We start from the raw sequence: 23,804 nt of genomic DNA, 5'->3' as shown, positions 1-23,804 counted from the left end.
CTACAAAACCATAAAAGCCATAAAACTAAAACTAAAACCCCAGTGCCTCAGTCATCCTCCCAGGATGCCCCAACAACTACCCACAGGCTCCCATGACTCTACCCAGCGCCTGGGTAAAGAGCCAAAATCTTGATACTCTGGGGGAGAGGAGATGGACAAGGTGTGTCAATTATGCAGCAAGTCCACAGAATATGGTTACTTTTGTAGACATAAAGCAATGCATAGCTGCTTCTGAATCCTGGTTGGTAATATTAATCCAAAGCAGAATGCCTTGTAGCTCCTCCCAAAAATGTAAGATATAGTTGGTCTTTCAGTGAAAGAGGACTTGGCAGCTTTCTGAATTTGGCATACAAAGTGAGAGAAAGAAAGAAAACTTGATTACGATTAAAGGCCATTCTTATACAGAAGGACAGAAGATGGTGTTCCAAGACAGTTGAGGTCCACCTAATACATCAAAACCACATCACTTGGGCCAAAAAAGCATGTAACCAATCACTTTTCCCCTCCCCGCAACTAAAGTTGCTCGATTGCTATTAAGGGAAGCCTCATGAAGGCAACAGCACAGCAATCGAATCCAATTTGACAAACTGAAGCAGGAATAAAACATGGGCTCAAAACACTAAGTACAGTCTAGCCCACAACAATACGTAGTCAAAAGGTTTGGGCATCCCTGCCTGGGGAAGACTTATCACGCCCGTCTACTTTCTTAGCAAGTACAGTAGCAGGATACAAACCAATGGGCACTTCTCCCAGCTTTTTCTAGACAATTGACTTTTTGTGTGGAACGTGTGAAGAAGGTGCTTGTATTCAGAGCTACAGATAACTGCCCAATGAGACACAGCAATCTAGATGGGACACAGGGCAAGTTATTAAAAGTTTAAGTCCATTAAACTTAATGTAAACGACACATATAACAACAGAATATCTGTGAACATTAAATGGGGCTCTTTTGGAAAAGTGGGTTTTTCCCTCAGGGTGGCAGTCAGACTCTTTGAGAGACTGGAGAGACAAAAAGTTGATGGGACAAGATATAAAATACTCTTTAAGGCCTATCCTTTTGTGTGGTTTAAATTCCAGTTCATCCATTCTCCATTTTTCTCCTTTAATTCTTAGGATTTTGTATGTCAAATCAACTGGGGAAAATTCTGCTCCAGCAAATCAAGCCTTTGAACATCAGTGTTATCCCATAGCAGAAAAGAGAAGTGACTTTATTAAATTTCAGCCAATTTTTTCACACTCTTCTTCCTAAGTACTGATCAGCTACTATATTCCCATCTGCCAGTGCCAGATTTAGCAATCAGTTGATTGGAGAAAGCTATTTTCATATATTACCATGGCAATATCTACATCCTTTCTTATTTCTTGCTGAAAGTGAAGTCAGGTAGCATGAAGCATATAGCGTAGTAGAAATGTGTTAAGCAGAGAGGCAAGATGACAGCTGATTTTTTAAAGGTTAAGTAGAAAACGTGATTGGAAAAAGATTCACATCTCTCTAAAGATATCTGTCCTTCTCCCAGGTTTCCAAAAAAGACATGTAGCAAGGTCACCTAAAACGAGCCTCCACTTTTGCACTGTCATATGATTTGTGACATAATGTCCCATATTTTCCACTTGTCCCTTTCATGGGCAAACATACATTCTATAGAATATTTCCATGGAAACAGTGATGTTTTTACAGGAAGCAGACTGCCTCTAGGTAAGGAAAGAAAGGGGACCAAGAGGGATGGTTCCAATGCCAGTTTTCCATTAACAAAACAGCTTCTGATTTTCCGAACTTTAAATATGCAAAATCTGTTGAAAGGTGGGAGATGCTATGGAGCCAATTGAAAGAGAGGAAGGAAAAGAGGAAGATAACATTACATCATGCAAGCAGAAGCCTAGTCGCACAATGCTGGATGTTGCCCCTTTGTAACATAGCAACTGAAGTGAACATAGAGGTTTTCTGTGAAAAATCAGTAAAATCCTCAAAGAATACTATAAATATAGCAGATTTACTAGGGAATTGATTGACCATACCCCAATTTTTATTTGAGCCTTAAATGTTCAGTTGATCAATAAATAAATGCCACCTAATACTAAACACAGTCCTCAGTATTTCACATTAAAAAAACATGGGTAGCAAAATGCGCATCAGACTCTACTACTACAAAGACAACAGTGATACCTACTATCATCACTGGAGTAGACAATAGTTGGCTAGATGTTGGAAGAAAGCACTTGCTCACTCACACACACACACACACACCCTCATGCACACACAGAGTAAGAACAAAATTTTATAGATTAAACTTGTTATATAGTTTTTTCCCCTGCAATCATGGTCTTTGTGTACTTGTCTATGGGACATATCCAGAAGAATTCCCCTCACTCTTCTTCATATGGGGAGGTCCTTCTTCCTGTTCATGTCCTGGCAGGCCACTGTGGGGCACAAAATGCCGATGACCTGATGGCCTGATCCAGTGGGGCTCTTCTTATGTTCTAAATGTCATAAAGTCCTCATCACTCAGTCTGCTATTATAACCGAATTTTCCAATTTACACAGGGTGACCAAAACTTCATCTTTAGTTTGTGTAGTTTCTTCAGTGGGAATTCTGTAAGGAAACTTTATACCTGCTGTCTATCCTAGGAGCCAAAGTAGCTCTTTTCCTCCTTCCTTCCCAGAATTTTTTAAAACTTCTGTGTGAAGTATGGAAAGTGGCTAGCTAGGGCTCTCCCGTTGACATTAATGACTGATCAGAAATCTGAATCAAGATGTAAAACAGTTCTAGGTCAGGAATCAAGGACGCAAATGGATCAATACTACAAGCAAAATGTACAAGAATGAGCATTCAAAACATAGCACGGTACAGTTATTTATTGAAATACCTGAAAAGGCCAGTGATGGGGAAAACAGGTTGGATAGGAGGAACTTCCATTTAGTTAACCCTCTTGGTTGATTTAAAAATGCCACCTACAGGTCATTCCAGCCAAATACAGGATGCAGTACAAACCATGCAGCTAATTTATAACCAAGAAGGGTAAAGCACGGGTGTCACTATTTCAGGTCTACCCCACACACAGCTTGTAGGGGAATGACTTTCAGAACTAAGGGAATGAAACACAGACTTCTGGTGAATTATAAACAATTATAATACATTGCCCATAGGACTGGAAAAGGCTATAAAACATCAAGTGGAAGATGAGAGATGCACAGAATGGCACACGGTGTCAGATGATGGTGGATTCCATTGATGATGCTTCCTTTCATTCAACGAAGGGAATACCACCCTTCTCCCTCCTTCCCTGAGCTGCAACACATTTAGCTGCGCGAGAAATAAAAAGCTCAGGGCCAGTCAAATCTGCCACAGTAGAACACCCCTGTAAAATACAAGCAGTGGCTACAGGAAAAGTTCAGTTATTAAAGAGATTTTTTTTTTTTTAAGTCAGTCCTCAGACCCAGTATATCAAGCAAGGACTTCCAATACCAGTGAAATAAATAAACAAACACATGAACGCTGATTCTGAACTTACACCTATGCTGCTGAGAACAAATCCTAGTTGCATTCTCTCGCTCTATTTGGAACACTTACAAATGGTATTTCTAAAGACCTTTGGGGACATTATGCCTCACTGCCTTAATATATACAAGTTATTTTACAATAATTCCCTTTTGGCTTTTACAAACGTAGCCCATAGTAGCCACTGTAATGCAAATCCTCTTTTCCATACCCTATGCAATACTGCAAGTTTAGAACTATTATTTAAAATAATCTTATCCATGGATTACAAATAATAAAGTACTCCGCATATATAAATATTTCTAGCAGATTTTAGAATGTACATAAAAGATCCCCCCTCACTTTGGATAAGCCCCTCCCCCCAGGAACCATGCTTTTCTCCAGATCACCGCTGTTTGAGTAATGCTCTGTACATGGCGAAGCCCAAAACAGCGAAGACTGTAGCACCAAAACTTGCTCGAAGCCAAAAGGTAGAGCTCTTGAGGTCTGCCTGTGTCACGTGCCTGAAATACAAAGAATATTTTTAAACAATTAACAAACATTGAGATGATACGCAACCATCAAACTGTGTAAGCTCGCTTTTGGAGATCTACTACGTACATTTTAAGGCATTTCTGAACTAAATGTTTTTGGTGAAACGTGAGGAAGTGAATGTTTTGCTCTAGCTATTCAGAAGGGAAGTACTGTATTTCAGTTTGGCTAACAGGTCAACCTGACTGATCTGTAATTCCATGAACTTTTCACAGCAGCATAAAGTAAATAGATCATACTTAGGCTTATCTCACAATATTAAGCCAATTGCTTTTATGCTGTTGTAAAGACTTGAGCATAAGGCAGAGTCAGTGCATAGCTTTTAAACTTGCAGCGGTAAAAAGACTAACATTAATCTAATCAAGGAATAACTATTCTAGAATCATCTAAATATAGTTGACTTAAATGTAAATGATCAAAGAGCTGTTTTAATCTCTCTCTCTCTCTCTCGTTTTGTATACCGCCCAGAGCCCATTGGAGTTGGGTGGCCAGTAAATTTCAACAAACAAACAAACAAACAACACAGCTGGAGAAAGAAAACCTAATATGGGCTGTGTTGCTTACTAGTCAGCATTTTCAGCAAAGTTGTCCCTTCAGATTAACCACACAAGTAACTTTATATGCTAGCTTCTTTGCCATGGTGCTTCTAACCAAAGGCCTAACCACAGTAAATAATCTTGAGCATCATCACACAGTAAAACTGTTAGGTACACTAAGCATTTAATGAAACACAGATATTATAATGAAAATGCAACAGAACAGTTTAGTGGATGAAAGAAAACCACAAGTTTAAGATAAAAATAGCAGAAATTAACCAAAAACCAATGATCCAAGCCTGCCCTCATCCCAGTTTGTGAGCATGCTCAGTTAGCTTTCATGAAAAACACAGCCAACCATATTGCAACAGATAAAAAGCGATCAAGCAAGGGTTATTACAATGACCTTAGTTCAAGGCACACTGATTCTCAGTTGAGTACTACAGAATTGATATAGGACTACAGTACAGAATAGAACACAAGAAAGAATTTCCTGGCCTAGGCACTTTTAAATCTAAATCAGAAATAATGGGAAAACTACAAAAGTACACACCATTACCTTCAGAAGAGCAGATTCCGAAGTATAATTTTAAAAAACCCTACTGTAATGTATTATGCCAGAGATTCTCAAAATTTCTACCATCTACTTGAGAGGGCTGAAAATTACTGAATCAGCCATTCACAAAATGGCAGCATATATAGGAAGAACCAGAGTGCAAAACAATTATCACTGAAAGAAATATAACCTGATTTGTATAAGAGGAACCTTTATTTCAACAAGAAAAAATCCACTATTATCCTAAAAAATAATACACTTTCAGGCTATTTGCCACTAGTTCTTCTCCCATCATCTGAACTGGGTAATCAGGGGAGAGGAGCACGAAGACTTTGAGATCCAGCTGCAACAAGACTGGGACAAAACCGTAGTTGGAGAGAGTCTGGCACAAATGGCATAATCCAGTTTATCAGACCAAAATGAGTGTCCTTTTTCAGACAACTAGGCAACAACAGTTTTAGCACTTTGCATATTCAACAGCCTTGCTTGTTTATTGCTAGCAATCAGTGAAGCCGGGTACAAAACTATCCGTAGTTAATTTCCAAAGTTTGGTTCTTAAGGGATGTGATCTGAAACAGATCAGCAGACAACAGATGCTGAGAGGTTAGTTCTTTCCAGTTTCTCAAAGCAAGACATTTACTAGATTTCTCTTCTATAAATAGTGAGTTACCTGTCTTCCAGTAACTGTGGACCAAGGGATGACTCCATGAAGATGGAATCCTCTACCGAGCTGATGGCATGTACTTGGTGAACAATACTGCTCTCCTCATCTGACAACAGCCGGGCACCCAACTCATCTATATGGGCTCTCAACCTTTTTACACACATGCACACAGATGGCAGTTCACAGCATGGCTCAAAACAGGAAGTTATACATCAATATGGCTTATCGTCAGCTTCAAAATCTGTTTTTAATAAGAATGTCTTTGCTCTAATGTGCAGGTTAATAAAGTAGCATGGAAATTAATGACCAGTTCCAAGGAAATATAAATCTCTCATCAAAGTTTCTCCTTCTTTTCTATCCCAAGTAACAGAAACTTCATTCTTCCCGAGTTACTATTCTTCTGTTTGTTTTTGAATTACATTTATGTAGGCAAGCAATTTTTAAGAGCAGGCCTAATGCAACACTGGACAGTGGCAAGTAGAATGTTATACTAGCAAATCTCTGCACATCAGCTGATTAATGCAAAAGCATATAGGAAAGGGGCTGGAGTGTCTGACCAGTCCTGTATCCACAACTAGGCATTTCCTAAAAAAACAAACCTGTCTGGGATCTGGCTAGTGAGAGATAGAGAAATGCTTAGGCGGAAGAACCAGGGGCTAAACAAAGTTCTGGCCTCACATTACTAAAGAAGCACAGATATTTCCCTCATATATTGAACTCCACTCTGGGAGGGTAGGAGGATGATCCTAACCGCTTTTTACAGTCAGGCACGCAGACGAAAGTAAAAATGCCTGTGCGTGCCCTATCAATAATGTTCAGTGTGAGGTATTAGCTGGGAAAATTGTTTCAAGTTCATAAAAGAGACATTTGTATACTTGTGATTTAGAGACACCAAAAAGCCTACCCTGCTTCCAGATCCTGCTGTTCTCATTTTTTCCCTCCCCCTGCAGAACAGGAGGGAGAAATGTTGACGTGTGGCCCTCCACTCATAATTTAACAGTAATCTGCCGGACTGTCAGAACTGCAAAACTGTGGTTAAAAGAAACAGTGACCCATTTTGAACAAGCCCATTTAAAAAAAAAAAGCAACCCACAGCTTAATATTGCTTTGCTTGCAGTTCAACTCAGTTTGTCAGCTGGGATGGTTAATGAAAGCAGAAACGCACATTGCTAAACTCCTCCTCCCTGACATGCAGAAGAATGGGAGGAGGGAAGCCAGGAGGAGGCCGGCCCTTTCACATTTTCCTCAGCCAAAGATCAGTATGATGTCCAAATGCCGTCGTTCTCTTCGCGATTTGTGCACTCATCTTCAGGTATTTATGTATGAAGTACAGAAAATAAAGTAAAGCAATTGCTCATTAGGGGTCAGTAAATACCCTTTCATAAACAAAGTTCTTTATTTCAGAACAATTTTTTGAAATTAAAATAACGTGTGAGGAAATTGCTGGGATTTCTTTCTTCGGTCCATAAAGCATAAAACAGACACACATAATTGAGTAGAAAATGATATTTGAACTGGCTCTATGAGGAAGAAGTGTATTTGTTGCCTCTCTTTTCATCACATTAATTTTTAGCCATCTATTATTTCAACATTACAGGCACTGGGTTCAACAGCAGAAATCAGCAAGAGGCAAGATATAAACCAATTACATATTGGTTCAAAATATTAACAGAGAGAACTATTAACTTTGCATGGTTCTTGGACATATTAAAGAGGAAGAAAGACCACGCTGAAGCAAGACTACTGTTTGCTTGGTGTATTGTTGAATTCTTATTCCATCATCAGAAATTAGCAAAAATTGCAACAGGACTCCTGAGTCCCTGCACTGGGAAACATATAGTAAGAAAATAGTAAGAGATCTTGTTGGATCTGCCATCAAAATGTCCAAATCAGCGTCCCCCTCCCCCCAGTAAAATCAGTTGCACTGGGAATGCTATAGTGCTAGATTTTATCTCTTTCATTCATCTTATCTGATAGTACCAACCACAAAGTCATGTGTGTTAGTTACAGGCTAATCAGTACTGAAATGCTTGTGTACTTTATTAGTCTTCAGACAATGCTTAATTTTTTAAAAAAAAATTGTCTCTGCATTTGCAGCCTTTACCTGTTAACAGGAGCCTACACACAGATCACATCCTGCCAAAGACCCTTCCCCGCCATGAAGAACAAACATTGGCTTACATAGGCTATTCACCAAGACAGTTAAAGTAAGAGTAGCCTCGTTTGCCTCCCACTCATTTGCCTCCAGCTTCCCTAACAAGAGGGAAGATACACCTAATCTGGACCCCAACAAAATAAGAGAGACAAACTGGGCATTCGACTCCTCTCTCAATTATATTTATTTGCCAACTACAATTTAGGGCCTAAGGAGCTTCATTTTGTTTTTCAGTAACTTTTCCTACCAATCCCATGTTTTGAGTTTCATGGACAAAGATCTTGCCAAGTCTCATTTCTCCAATCACATAAAGGATACTCCCATGATTAAGAGAACATCATATGGAAGGCCAGCAAGAACAGGAACGTGGTGAGAAAGATAGGCTTACACACAACAATGACTAGCACTTGTGGATCAAGAAGCCAAATGACTGGAATGCCCAGGATGCAGGAGGAATTCTCTGCAAAACTACATAGGACAAATTTTATGGGAAAAAACCAAATGTGGATGAAGCTCTTTTCCAGTACAGTATATATAGGAAATCCCAATACCATATAATTAGCTGTTTCTCTCTTTCAATTATTTATAGTAAGATTCATTTCCATGAAACTCAAAACAAAATCAAAACCTCTCACCAAAACTTGTATTTTGTTTATGAAAAATGTATTTTGAATAAGACAATTTAAGTTGTTTAGAGTACTCTCCAATGGAGATTCCCCTTTTTGAACTGACACGTCAACATAATCCACTAAGGTCTGGGTTCCCCACCTTGCATGATGACACCTCCCTAGAGACCTCTCAGGCTCTCTTCCCATGACTGTACCTTAAGTTTTTAAATATTAATTTTTAAAAAATTAAATGGAAGCAAGCATCCTGCAAGCAAATCACCAACTTCAACCACCATTTTTATTTCTAAGAGATAAAAGCTGGGTTTCACACAGGCAACAAAGTCATTCACAGAAATTAAAAATTGTGCATGGCTGCATCCATCATTTATTTACTTTTTCTGGAAGTGTGTCAGCCTGCCTAGAAAAGGTAAATGGGTGCCTTGTGCCTGGTTATGCCTTCTAGGGCAGTTTGGAGACTCAGCGTTGGTGCAGTGATTAAGGATATTGGACTGTCACCAATGAAACCCAGCTTTAAGTCCACCCTCACTCATGGAAACTCACCTCACTACTTTGGGGTAATTGCTCTATCTCAGTGTGGAGAAATAGGAAAAGAGAATACTATATATGCCCCCTTAAGCTCCCCCAAAAGGCAAGATAACAAATAATTACTTGTGAGTATGCCCATGGCATGTTCTCAAACTATGACCCCAGCTGGCTCAAAAATGTGGGGACTTCATCATTAAAGTATATTAATTAAACCAGAGTAAAACGATGAAAACTCTATGAGAGGTACAAGTTTTCTTTTTTTAAGTTGATGAGGCAGAGATAGTAAATCAGTCTTTAACATCTGTGACACATGCAAACAGCAAAAAGGCAACAGCCAAGCTGATGGTTTGAAAGCACACAATGAATTAGAAAGTATACTTAGAAATGTAATTTTTTAAAAAGATGCACAGGAATGCAGCAAGAGGAGTGTAAGTGCCAGCCAGAGAAATGAAAACGAACACCTAGAGGGAAAAAAAAATTAAATCAAAATAATCCAGCATGTCAAATGTTTTCTTTTCCTAAACTTCGTGTGGTAGACACTGCTTTACGTACAACCCCATTCCTTTTTAAGTCTGTATAGGCAGAGGTCCTGGGCAGTTCAAATCACCAATCTGTGTTTCTCAATGGAGACATTTCCACAATAAATGAAATCCTAACATTATAATGATAGAACTCCCCACCCCACCCAAAAGACATGTGGAGCTAAAGCCCTTGTTAAAAGTTCTAGTTGTTACCTTTAATTTTCTCAGAATGACAGGAAATTCACTGTCCCTGTCGTCATTTCTAGACTTAAGGTCAATAAATCCCCTTCAAAATAAGGCTATAACTAATGGAATGCATTTTCTTCATTAGAATACTTATTTCTAAAATATAAATGGTTCTCACTTACTTATTTATTTGTTAAATTTGTATGTCGCTGATCTCCCCCAGTGGGTGACTCTGGGTGGCTCACAATGAAAGTAAAACTTATTTAGGCTTCAATTGTATGGCCCTAAAATTGGGAATGAGCTCTCTTGAACTTATTGGGACTTCTGAGAAGAGATGTATGTAATTACATTATGTTAGTGAAACTAACATAACCCTCCAGCACAGCTGTGCAAAAGTGCCTAATAACAACTGTGCTACCCAGTGAAATGTGGGCAACCAGGAGGGTAGTGTGAAAAAAAAAAAGGTTATAGCTTGTACAGTTCAAAAGAGACTGGTAACACATACTGTATTTTTGACTATGTGATCTTCTCCATCCATCCATCCATCCACAACCCTTTCAGTTGTGTGCAAAAGTAGGATATCACATGTGGAAAAAACAGGGGCTACATCTTCCAAGCAATATAAAGTTGCTCTAATAGATCAAAATTGAACATGCCCTACTGAGATTACTAATGAATTTGCTTTTCTTGAGAGAAGGCTAATGCTGGTGTTTAACCTGGAGAAAGGCATTCCTCTGGGACTGCTTAAGTAGATGTCATATGGAGGACAAGGAAGAACTTTTTTCTCAGTCACCATACAAGAGAACTGCCAAAGCTCTTTGCTAACAACCATCTTCAAACTAAATTATATGCAGCATTCAGCGAAATTAACAGAAATATTCAGAACTTGGGGTTCGGGGAAGGGGGAGAGAGGATCAATCATACCACAGGATAATGCAATGGGTGGGGATAGAAGTGGAATATATCCCATTCTCCCTTTGATGGAATATTACAGATCATATGACTAAGTGCCACCATAATAGATGAACCTAAATGTCTTCCTTCCAGATCAGAAATTCACAGATGAGCGTCAAACTTCATTTGCTTTTAAGAAAGGCCAGACAGCAAATATTTTAGGGATATTAGAGGAAGAGAATGCTCCTGTGACCCAACAGGAACCACAATATTATTTCACCTACAGCTGCAGATTTTTGCAAGACACTTTGGATAAAGGTAATTTCTACCATAACAAAGCAACTCTAGAACATTTGGTGAATATCCAGACTAAGAACCAGGTGGCTTTCTCCAGTCAGCCCTACAGAAGCCTCAGGTCTATCATGAATGAAGATCAAAAACCTCAGGCTACATAGACAGATCTATAATTTCTTCAGTACATACCAGAACTTTCTGGATTTATGTTTCTGGCAGGCAATGCTCCCAAAAAGGCATCCGAAAGGCTGGTTTGGGGAAAGGTTGGGTGTCTTATACTATTAAATCAGGCCTCTGTATCTACAGCATTCTATTCTATATCTCTAGATAATAAATTGGAATGGACATTTGGATATTTCACTTAATCTGGCTTGACACTGAGGAGAATAAACTGAGCTACAGGCAGTCCTTGGTTAATCACTGTTTGTTTAACAATGGTTTGAAGTTACGACGGCCTTGGAAAAAGTGCTTTATGACCTGTGCTTGCAGTTACAACCATCGCAAACTGTTGCACTATTCCTGCAGTCATGTGAACACAATTTGCGACCTTTTTTTATGATGGTTGTTAAGTGAATTCTGGCAAAAAAACATCCATTGGAGAAGCTGCATTCGCTTAATGACCATGTGATTCACTTAACAATCATTGTTAGCCCTAAATTCAATTAAAATATGAGCTTAGGACTAAACTGTCTGATTTATCTCAGAATAATCTGTGGAGGTTTATTTAACTTAAAACATTTATCATTTAAATTTTTCCATGCTGGCACTTGTCACAACTTGGATCAGAAAAAGAATCTGTTTGAACTGGCTGAATGGCCAATTAAACGGCAAATAGAGGGAAATTTTAAGTAAATGAGATGTGATGCATATTGGGGGCATAACACTGATGGGACTTTAAATGGCTGCAATATATTAGGGAGAAGATCTGAGGGTTATAAAGGATATTTCAATGAGAATGCTGACTCAGTAGGTTTCAGCTGTGAAAAATGCAAATTCCATGTGAGGAATCATTAACAAGGGGACTGAAAATAAAACCATCAACACTGTAACTCTTAATATAAATCTACGGTATGTCAGCATCTGGCAAACTCTGTATGGTTCTGCTCGCCACATTTGAAAAAGGATATGAGCTGAAAAAATGCAAAAGAGGGAAACCAAAACTATCAGCAGGCTAGAACACCATCCTTATGAGAAAAGGCTAGAATGTTTGGAGTTTTTTAGCTTGTAAAATGATAACTGAGGAAGAGAGTATGTGATCAAGGTGTATAAAATCACACATTGCATAAAGAAAGTAGACTATAATTTTTCTCCATCTTAGAACACAAGGATCACAGGTCATCTGCAAAACTGACTGGAAGATGATTTAGGAGACACACAAAGAAGTACTTCTTCCTACAGCACATAGTGGTGAGTGGTCACTAACTTGGATGGCTTCAAAAGAGGAATGGATACATTAATGGAGGATAGGTCTCTCAAGGGCTAATGTCAGATTGTGGAGAGCAGGCCTCCAAATACCAGTTGCAGGGGAGCAACTGTGGGAGAAGGCTATATCCTGCTTGCAAGCACCCCAGAAGATTTGAGAACTTCTTTCAATCAAAATATAATGCTATGTCTGCCCTTCCATCAAGCACAGTACAGGGATCAATGTGATGTTCTTATTTGTCTGCCTAATTTCTACTGGAGACTAAGTAGCTACCCCCTGGCCCTAAAGAAACAAAAAACTTAATCCCTTAATTTAATTCCTAAACTTTCCAGCCACTGGTGGAATGAACAAGTAGCACAGTGGGCTCTTACTTGAATGCTTTTATATTCCTCCACACACTGAAATAGTGGAGCAGACATTAATGTATCCCAACTTTATATTTCAAAATGCATAATCACAAGACATAAAATAATAATGCTACCATAGAAGGAACTGTAGTATCACTGAAAAAGAATCTGATTTGAACTCTCATTCATTTGCTGGGCCAATCTGCCATGAATTGGGCCATGCATTTAACGAAGAGTCCGTTAAACCCTTTTTGTTTATATGAAAACATTTAAACAATTTGTGATGTGGTATAAGTGAGATGCAGCACTGTTTGCAACAATGAAAAATCTTTACTGAATATTTCTTTATCTCAAATTATCTTTCCAATACACTTGAATATCCTGAGCAGAGAATCATTTGTGCATTCTTAAAATGAAAAAAAAAGTAGCATTTTGTTAAAGAGGGTTGACTTAGTTGTTAAAATGCCACAGATCTTATCACACCATATCCATTTACAAGGACCAAATTTAGATATTCTGAATCCAGGAAGCAAATGTGACTAATATCCAGAATATATCTGTTAGTATTTATATGTATACATATATATACACATTTTACAGATGGAGAAATGAGGCTTTTGACTCCCTTCTCAAAGAGCTGATAGAAAAACTAGATGCTGATGAAGACTCTCCTGGGCAATTACTTCTGAAGGACTAGAAAGAGTGCTGCTTTCACAAGCCAACTCAATGCCTCTAACTGGTACTGATGTCAAGTTGTTAGACTGATGTGCTTCAAGATGTGTCAATTTGAAGAGAAACACTTGAACAGGAAAACTATTATTTACAATGGGATTGTCTTCTCCCAGCCATCTCTATCCACAGTAAGTTCTAGTGGGGAAGGCACCCTTGGAGTCACATCCTTGAGGGCCTGCCTTTTCTGTTGGTGCCCCTCTGCTTTGGAACAGTGCTCTGACCAAGTCCAGTCAGCGCCAACATTGTTGGTGGTCAGGAAAGTGGACCTGGTCGTTTCAGAAAGTTGTCAGGACTTACGGCAGTTCCTCCCTGCAGTAGGCATGATTAGTGTTAGGACTATTTTCCTTGGTGTGTTAATGGTTGCTATTACTGGGGTTTGGTTATTTTTTCTTTTAATTCTTCTACTTTTATTTTGTACTACCCATAAGCCACCCAAAGCTTTTGTGGAACTAAGTGGTAAATAAATAAGCAAATAAATAATTAGCAGAACATTTGGCTGCTTAATGGATATGGAGTGACAGGTCTATCTGTTACAAAGTTTAGCAATTGGTTTAATGAATGTAATTTTCAAGCACACCTGGTACCTAGTAAATAAAATCAAAGACCTGTTAAGAACTGCGGTGAAGAGTTTGTTCTTTACAGATTGCAGCAAGTCTGAGTTGAGGAGGTTCTGACAGATGCAAAATGTACACCTGTTGCAGGTGCACATACAGCGTAACCGGGCATGGCTGCGAAAACACACAGAAGGACAGGAGTTGAGATCTCAGGCAGAAACCATGAGAAATCTGAGCCAAAACCAAGAAAATGGGAATTGGAAACATTTGGGGGGACAGGAAGCGAGGCAAGGGTAAAGCTGTACAGGAGGAGCATATTTTAAGGGGCTGTGCTGATATGCCTGCACCCCCATGAGCAAAGAAAACAATCCGTTTTCCATTTACGTTGGGTTTAGAAATGGAAGCCTAATAGAATATGTGTTTGCACAGCAGGAAGCAGCTCCTCCTTCATCCACAGAAAGATTGGGATTTAGCTTCCTTCTTTAACTGAAAGTCATTAAGCAACAGCTACCCTTACCTCTGGCATCCCAACCAACATACACATGCTTAAGAGAATCAAGGGAAGAAAGTCAAATACACTGTTGCTTATATTTCTCAAAATATTTAAATATTCCAGGTTGCCAAACATATAAAGAAGAGCGGAATTTCCTGAATGTAGGTGTCTTTTTCTCCAAATCTGGACTCTCCAATGAATGGAAGCAACTTTACCTTCACTGAACAACTGACAGCCTCCACCCAGCAGTCCTGATCCTTGCACCTTCACAATGCTTCCCTGTGCTCTAAATGAGTACAGAAAGATGACAAGTAGTGTTTTTTTTAAAAAGAAGAATTTGGCCTATGTTGAATGCTTAGGTCAACAGCTATTTACTGAGAGAGCTACAAATGGAAAGTCAATGTTCAAAGGCAGCATATTTCCAATTAATGGGTAGAAAAGCAAACAGGTGAAGCCTCTTGCCATATGGATTTTTTGGAAGCCTGGAATAGAGGCTCCCATGCACACACATTTCCTTTGCAGAAAAGAATAAGAAGCCTATATTCCAGTAAAGCCATATATATATTGAGGAACGTGAGCCCAATGTGGAGCCTCAGGTTGGACTTGATATCAGTTAAGTGCACTGATGCACTGTTCTGAATCTGCCATCTGAAGGACCATCTAAATCCAATCCTGCAGGAAAGGTCTGTCCTGTCAAATGCAGAAATTGCACAGTGGGCTTGCTTGGCAACAGAGTGAGATACTTAGTGAGCAACAGCAACCTTTAAGATAATACATCTCAAACTATCTATAATACATCTCAAATTATCTACAATGCGCGAAGCACCGACTGTTCCATTTTACCAGCAGCACGTACTGTGATTTTGAGAGAGATAAATAAGCAAGAGACTATCGTCTAGCAGTTCTTCTCTAGGTGACTAAAAAGAAATGATAGGTACATTTCAAAGAAAAATTAAAGCTTTCCATTTTAGCAATGATGCATGTCAGTTTGCTTTAGTATAATTATGCCTTGAAAAAAAAGGGCCTTCCCTCCCCCACTTTTTACTAAATTATGAGATAACGTGGAACGCTTTTAAATATATAGACTGTTATATAAATGTCAATTCTAAGCCCATTATTTTATATAGCTTTTGGTAACTAAGTGCACTGAAAGATATCTATAAAGTGGATTGCTAAAAAACTCTAATCAAAGTAACACATACCTATTCTACCTTGTTATGGAGCTCACCACAGCAAGTCTTTTAATGAGAATATTTGTACCTTTCAACTATTTTAAGAAAATGCTAAATTCATATGCACTTTAGAGTGGTTATTTTTCCATGTAGTCTGTTAGGGTCTGAAGTTCAGAAAAGCAAGCAGAATCATTCAAAAGAGCAGCAGTCTTTGCTCTAACTTCCTAAGCTAAAAGAGTATGTCTATTATTGTCTCCAGGAAAATTAAACCATTTACAATTCAAATAAAAACTGTCCCCTAGAATCATGCTGCTACCCTTCATCACTATTATAAAATGTAACCAGCTGATGGAGATCTAAGGAGCTTGTTTTTATGTGATTTTTCTGACTTTTTGCTCTGAACAACAGGTTATAATGCCACATTTCCAAAACAACGGCAAACATTTTCTTATATAGAAATGCCTTGTCGACAGGATCTGCAAAACTTTCCATCATGCAATGTCCCAACCTCAAAACAGGTCATTCCAAGTGGTTCAGATGTGGTCTAACCCCAACATGGGCCTGTTCCAATGTCAGAACACTCTGTGATGAAACATTTTGCACATTCCCCTATGTTGACATCTGGAGAGAGCTACTACAGAAACCAAAGACCTAGTGGGCATACAGAACTAATTTCATGATCCTTTGTGTTCTGGATCTTATGTACAAGGGTTTACTAAGGAAATGGGCACAGACTGAATAATAAAGCATACTGAGTGATAATAAGCTGATGAGAACAAAATGATCCAAATTTATACATATACCTGAAAATTAGTTTCTTATCCATTTAGGAAGATAAAACATTTAGTGCTGATGACTTAAAAAAAACTAATACTTCACACAAAACTATATTTTTGTTGCCCAAAATCACTTTTTTGTGAGATGGGTGGCCACATAAATTTGATGAAAAAATAAAATAAAATAAAATAAAATAAAATAAAATAAAATAAAATAAAAATATTTACATTTTTTCAGCATATAAGGGTCCAACCTCTTTGGGACAGACTCACAATTCTGTTATTAATGAATGAGTAATGGTAACGAGCAATGCAATGCATGTGTACATGGAGAGAATCGAACCCCATGTTCTTTAAACTAGATCCAATTCTGCAGTCTTCAGACAAAAATTCTTGTCAAAAGACGATGCGCAAAACCTTGTGTGTAAGAATGTTTTAAATTTAACAATGTATTTATACTTCTCGGCCAATTTTGTGTTATTTCCCTTCATTTATATCCATCACTAACATCTCCCTCTGTTGCTAAACACAATTTCAGTGTGGCACAGAGTTCCATCCTTATGGCAACCACAGCATGCAACACTGTCATGATCCATGCAGTATGAATAGAAGGGTATTCTGGATACATACGGATACATGGCCATTGTTGTCAGTTTAACAAAGATATCTTTACTTGGTGCATCAACGGTGTTACAAGTAAAGGCTTGTGGTGGAGGCATTTTGTGTTTTTTGCAGAAGTCAGCTGGTGAAGTGCTGTATTCCTGCCGAACTTCATGCAGGTCTGACTTGGCAGCTATCACCAAGCAAGGTATTCTGCTGTCCATGAAGTGTTGCTAGATATTTAAAATAAAAATGAAATAAAAGTAAGTTATCTACCAACTTGAATAAAATACATAAGTTTAAAGACTACAGAGCTGTGATTAGTGAACCCAACAGCCTGCTATACTTCCAGAGGACAGGGTGCAATCTATGTTTTTATTAATGTATTCTCCATCCTTCTTTCATGGAGTTCATGTACCACATATGGTTATCATGCCCTTTTCCTACTGTAGACACACAGCCATTTTGTGAAGTAAGTAACCCAGAGTGTGAAAAAGATTGGCTTGGTGTTACTCAGCCTGATATGGAATTTAATACTAAGTCTCTCATGGTCTAATGATGAATGCTTTAAGTACCATCCCACACAGGCTAAATGGACACACATATTCTAGTTATTCCCATTTTAAAATTCTGAGCAGACAGAAATAGCCATGTCCTATTAAAGCCATTACCTTGAGCCAAATGGAGAAATTGCTGTTTTCTCTGCAGTTCTGTCCAACTTTTTTCAGATGTTTAAAAGATATACACAACTTTCACCTTCAGAATTAATTTCCCAGAAGTCTAGCTGCTTTTAAAAGACCCTTGGATCTAATAAACAGATCCATTTGTCATGGATGCTTTAATCTGGATTCTCACACTGAGCAGGGTGAACTCAACAGCCTATACAGCCCCTTCCAAATCAGTGATTCTATGACTCAATTATTTTCTATGTAGATACAAACCTTGAACATCCTGGCACAATATTCAAATGATTTGGGATTGCTGACATCATATACTAGGCAGACTACATCACACATGATTTCAGCATCACATAAGAAGTCAGATTCACAAACATTATGCAACTGAGAAGAGAAAGAAAGACAATGTCAAATATTGTAAAGTATTTTACAAGTTTACTTTTTTGTACTCACTGCAGTCCATAATCTTTTCCAATCTATTCTGCAGGACACAAATAGGTGCTGTATTAAAAAACCCAAAGACCCAAAGCTGGTATTGCATTTTTTTCAGTGGGTTATATCTGTGCCCACATTACAAACAATATTGCACAGATACAGGCTTCTTTACATTTTATTGCCAGTACATGTACTGTTCAAACAATGTACAGTTCATTTTATAGTCTCCAAAGACGTCCTATTAACCCAAACCCAAGGGATCAACCAAATACTGATGCAGGAAAGACCACAACAAGGAAGGATGAGCGGAGCATGGATGTGACAACTCCAATCTCAACTTAGGATATGCAACAGGCAAAAATGACCAGGGAGGTGCAACGATGAGGCAGGGATGATATGTGTATAATATGCCCCCAATCTAGTATTTCAAACTATACATCTTTGTTACAATACAGATCCATTCTACGAATATTTGCTACTCTGCTCTCTATACTTTTAATGTTTATATGTTGTATTTTAGTTATTTTAAAACTTTTTTAAAATTTAGACTGTTATGAGCAGCCCTAGGAAAATCTTGCCATGAACAGTAGGATATACATCTTTAAAGTAAATGAATAATACTATAAATCTGCTAAGCTCTTTATTAAATAAAGAACAAGCCTTACTATGAGAGACAGCTATTTGTAATAATCTCAAATTCGAACAAGTAAGAAGGTTCACAATAGTTCATTGTGCATCCCAAGCGTGCTCTTGGATATGAACAATGGAAAAGTAAACAGCACTTGGGGGGGAGGCATGGACTGCATTAAAATACAACATCATTAGTCCCCATGAAAGGGAAAAAGTCAAATTTAAAAATTATTATATGGATAACTTACCAATAAGTATTTTTCTTGCCCATACACATAAACAGTATTAATTGCATAGTAGGATTTGTGATCTGGACGTATATGTTTCTGCCTCTGAAAGCATAAGGGAACAAAATAAGAAATTACAGTTTTCTAATAAAGTATACTTCACAAATCCAGTTAGGCCTTTCCCAGATCATAATACAGGATTAGGCAATGTTGTGCTTCTAAAATGTTTTGGACCAAAACGATCACAATCTCTCTCACCACTGACTGTGGTGGTTGCTTATCTTTCCAATAGTGTAGCATAGGTCAGCAAATTATGGCCCATGGGCCAAATCCAGCCTGCCACTTGTTTTTATAGTATACAGCCCACAAGCTAAGAATGAGTGGGCAGCAGATTGCCAGGTTGTCCAAAGGCTGCCATGCTGCTTGACCTGCGGACCTGCCAGCTGTGCTTGTGGAGGTGGAGAAGCGGCGGGATCTGGCCCTTTACGGAAAAAGTTTGCGGACCCCCGACAAGGCACACATTACTGATAAACAATCTTTAGTCTGTTTTGAAGACTATATTAAAAAATATCAAATACCAATATACTGCACTGAACTTTCAGTTAGAAATATTTCCTCAGGCAGAGAAAGTTATTTTTCCATCCAACTCTGGATCTGTACAGCAAAGCAGCAGTGCCTGAACATTAAATGTTGGTATGTGACTAGCTTAGCAGTAAACTTCCTTTGGGCCCCAAAGGACCCACAGCTAATTGGCTGGGCAGCTGTCCTGTCTTAAAACCTTTGAGTCACTGGGTCACAAATAAAAATAAAAAGAGACTGAATGAGAAGCACCAAATGGGATGGGGAATGGTGCTAAAAATGATTTTAAGAATGCAGTGTAAGAGCAGTGCTGTCAAGAGGCAACTCCATCCCAATTCTAACAGTGGTTTAAGTGTCACAGATGATCTTTGTGGAGAAAATACAAGAAGAGTCCTACCAGAAGATTTCTTCCAAGCAGTGCGTGAAGAACTCCACTTTTCCCACAGCCTTTCAACCCAATCAGATTGCATCTGAACACATTCCTCTGAGTCTGTTTTTTTTGAAGATCAATCTTTTTGTCTCTAGTTACTTTAAAACAAAAACAGAAACATACACACAGAGAGATACATTCCCTAAGATTCCAATGCTTTACGGTGAGAAAAGTATTCTTCTATTCTTTTACCCTATAAGTATTCTGGGAGGGATAATGAAATAAGGAAATTTTAGTTGTCCAAAATCTTCCCAAAATAAATTGGGAAGACTGCAGGCTATTACCTGTAATTGCTGATGCCTGGGATTCCTGTTCAGTCAATATTGAATATCCTAAATAGCCCAGATACTCAAGGCAGCGCTGTACATCCAAGTATGTAGTTAGTCTATAAGAGAGAACAAGTATGTTTCCCAAGTTCTCAGCATTCATTGTAGCCCTAAGGCACTTTCCAGTACAAATCTATTGGTGAAATCCAGGGCTGCTTTATATCCATATAATGTACTCATGCAATGGAATTTGTTCCTTCTCTATTTGGGGACCCCCTGAAACAGATTTTTAAGCTATCAGAGGCAGCTGGAGGCAAAATTACTATTATTAGCATCAGTATTTATTATCCTATTTCTCACATACCACATAATAGGCAGTATGCAATTAAACAATACTGGATTTCAGCTCAAGATTTGATACCATTAAGGTACATTAAACATTTATCAGTTTGCATGCCATGTGTGCAATGGATAGCAGAAAGAAAGATCACTGTAGTCCATTTTTAGCCATAGTAAAAGTTCTCTTGCACAACCAGCTCGTTGTGTGAAACAGGCATGGCAAGCTTTATTAAGCAAGTCTTGAGGAGATTTCAAAGAGGGCAACTGGCTTTTAATTGCAACAAAGAATCAACTTATGAAACTTTGCCTGAATTACAATCATAGGATTTCTATACTTCCTCCCTGATTAAATCATACAGTATATGAGGACAAGCATTTCAGCTTCATTTTTCTTTCAAACATGCTTGTTCTTAGAGTGCAGGGAGTTTTCAATCAAATAATCATGTATCTGCAACTTGAAATGGTCACATCCAAAGAAATAACCAATTTATAACAATCACATAAACTGCCTTTGAAAGAATAGCTGATTCTAAACAAGTTATGGCCAATCCCTAATTTATATGCTACACTTACGTCCACTGAGAAAGAAATCCCTGATATGTTATCCAACCCCTTTCATTTGTACAAACAGTGCTGTTGACATCTGGTCCCCATGGCATGTAAGGGAAGATTTTGAACAAATCCTTGAGTTCATCAGGAGACAAAGCACAATCTCGGTCCTGAAAACAGATTTATATTTATTTACAGCCAGTTAGCTTTGCTTAGTAAGTCAACTGACATAGCTTGTTTTTCCATTATTCTTTTAGTCCTGCCTCAGATGGCTTAGATTAAGAACTTCTGGGAGAGAGAACCATATACTTGTATGTAACACAATCACTTGATTGGCAAGTCCTAGAAATACACTATACAACAAAACAAGTTAAATATTTAAAATATTTTAATCATTTCAATTGCCTTCAATAGCAAAGATAAAGTTTGAAGGGTGTACACAGGAAGTAACTGGGGTGGGGGCTAGATGGCAGGCCTTTTCTGGAGTGGCCTCCAGATTTTGGCATTTGCTATTCTCAGACACTCATGAAGCACTGTCTCTCCAGGTGTTCCATAAAGCAGTTAAAACAACTATATTCCACCAGTGCTTTTAACTCTATTTAATTGTTTATGGGCATTCATTTTGAGGGTGGGTTGAATAATTTTAATATTTTGTTTTTTAAATGCTTGCTTTGTTATACGCTGCCCAGAGTCTTCAGACTGGGGCTGGTTACAAAAGAACTATTCAATCAGTCAATCAGTCAATCAATCAAGTGTTGTGTGTTCATCTTAAAACAGTCCCAAAATCAAATAAAAAGCTTACCAAATCATGTTTATCAAACATGCTTTGAAGGAACAAGTATGCATGATGGTTTAACTCTGTTGTGCAGTCAGAAGGTATTTTTAACCTGATTAGAGAGAAAGTAGTATCTTTAAAAAAAAAAGTATGTTTACTCAACATCAAAAGAACAGATGTGTCCTGCAATTTAGACTCGAGGCTTATCAAGCCCAATGCTCCCTATCTCCAATGGCTAATCAGATGATCTTAAGAAGCCCATGAACAGGACATGAGCATAGCTGCTCTTTCCTGTGGCTGCTACCTAGGAGCTAATATTGAGAAGTGCAATACTTCAACTTCTGGAAGTAGTATGTCCCGCATCATAACCGGCACCCATCATTTGATGCTTATTCTATCATGCTGGGTGCTTATATATATAGAATGTATCTAGAAAAATCCAAGCACTTTGAAATCCAGTTTGCTTCAATGAGAAAAATTAAACATATTCAAGGAATCTCATGGCTGAAAAGACATCTAATACCCGATCTTGCAAGCATTCTGCTACCATGGTTTCTTCAAAGACCAGTGCTATGTAGGTGTTCAAATTTACTTCCAACTTCTCCAGAACTAACATAATTGCCCAATAACTTTCCAATCATCACATACTGGTTTCAAAATATAAGACACTGGCTAAAGAAGGGTTTCCTCTTAATGAGCCAGACTGGAATCATTTCATGTTATGTGCAATACTCTTAAAAAATAGGTCCAATTTAGTAGATTAGCTGTAGATTGAAAACAACTGTGTGACTACATAGGGTAGAAATATCCAAAAAGTACTTGGTTGGCCACAGTGGAAAACAACACTGGATTATATTACTTGATCAAGCCAACAAAGCTTCATGTTCTAGAAAGTTTGTACATAACTTTCTGCAGTGAAACATAGAATTTACATTTCATAGGTCAATAATACCAACTAAATTTAAACTAAATTAAAAAAAATCAAGTGTATTGATACGCACAGGGGAAATAAATACTCTGGTGTGAGCTCTAGGTCATCATCGTATCCAAAGCGCCGCAATACTGTCCAAGTTGTTTCGTGCCTCCCTCGCTGGATGAATAGTGTGTGAAGAAAAAGGAAGCCTGAAAAGACAGTTGTTTAACTGCTAATCTAGAATGCAGATATAAATTCTATGTTTAATCCAAATCACCTTTTCCCTTTTGAATCTGGAAAACTACTAGTAGGCACCACGTTCCAGGTTATATTTTCAGTGTAAAAATACCAGTAGCCAACTCTCTCATAGAAGAGGAATTACTACCACCTCTCCAGCCCACCTACAGATGCAGGCAATACAACAGACCCAGCTATTTTGAGCTTAACAAAAAGAAATCTAGAACTTATGGACTCTGATTTCAGGCAAAGAAATTTACATATAAAATGAGTTAATAAGCTGCCTTTTTGGAGTAACCAATTCCAAACACAAGCTATTGGCCTATACAGGAAGGCCAAAGTATTAATATCACCTCAGCATAGCACATTTAAATCCACACAGTTCTATCAGCTTCCAAATTCATAAACAGAGATCAAATCATGGTTTTTGCTATAGCTCCCAGTTATCAGCAGAGTCCCTTCCCATATTTCATACAGTAATGAGAAAGTATGTAGTCCCTACCCTTCAATGTTAATCCATTATCTACAACTCCATCACTTAGATTTTTCCTTACTACATTCTTTACATCTTCCAATGCTTGAGATGCCAATGGTGTGTTAAAGCAAATTCTCTAAAAAAGAAGAGTGGAAATATTTCATATCAAAACTCGTTAATAAGGATT

General features: G+C 38.2%; 1 protein-coding gene across 7 annotated transcripts in view; it reads right to left on the bottom strand.

The window, feature by feature from the left end:
• Positions 1-2,839: 2,839 nt before the first annotated feature.
• Positions 2,840-23,804, bottom strand: part of RHOT1 (ras homolog family member T1) — a 47,976-nt gene continuing 27,011 nt past the window's right edge. For 4 of the 7 annotated variants that reach the window (XM_088138217.1, XM_025163589.2, XM_088138219.1 and 1 more), the window contains 12 exons: positions 23,645-23,753; positions 22,994-23,114; positions 22,020-22,104; positions 21,242-21,387; positions 20,348-20,448; positions 20,031-20,161; positions 19,076-19,159; positions 18,027-18,146; positions 17,116-17,318; positions 14,096-14,218; positions 5,791-5,934; positions 2,840-4,000 (listed from right to left, as the gene is read on the bottom strand). In XM_088138217.1, coding sequence (XP_087994343.1) covers positions 3,883-4,000; positions 5,791-5,934; positions 14,096-14,218; positions 17,116-17,318; positions 18,027-18,146; positions 19,076-19,159; positions 20,031-20,161; positions 20,348-20,448; positions 21,242-21,387; positions 22,020-22,104; positions 22,994-23,114; positions 23,645-23,753 — 1,485 coding nt within the window. In that variant the 3' untranslated portion in view covers positions 2,840-3,882. The other 3 variants (XM_007423499.3, XM_088138218.1, XM_007423500.3) reach the window with 3 other exon arrangements.

The sequence above is a fragment of the Python bivittatus genome, unplaced genomic scaffold (assembly GCF_059951505.1).
Source record: "Python bivittatus isolate LINGU-HERP-01145 unplaced genomic scaffold, Pbiv_v1 ctg000220_np1212, whole genome shotgun sequence".
Classification (NCBI taxonomy): Eukaryota; Metazoa; Chordata; class Lepidosauria; order Squamata; family Pythonidae; genus Python; species Python bivittatus.
The sequence above is the reverse complement of the archived record's forward strand: the minus strand, read 5'-3'. Positions and strand labels throughout refer to the sequence as shown.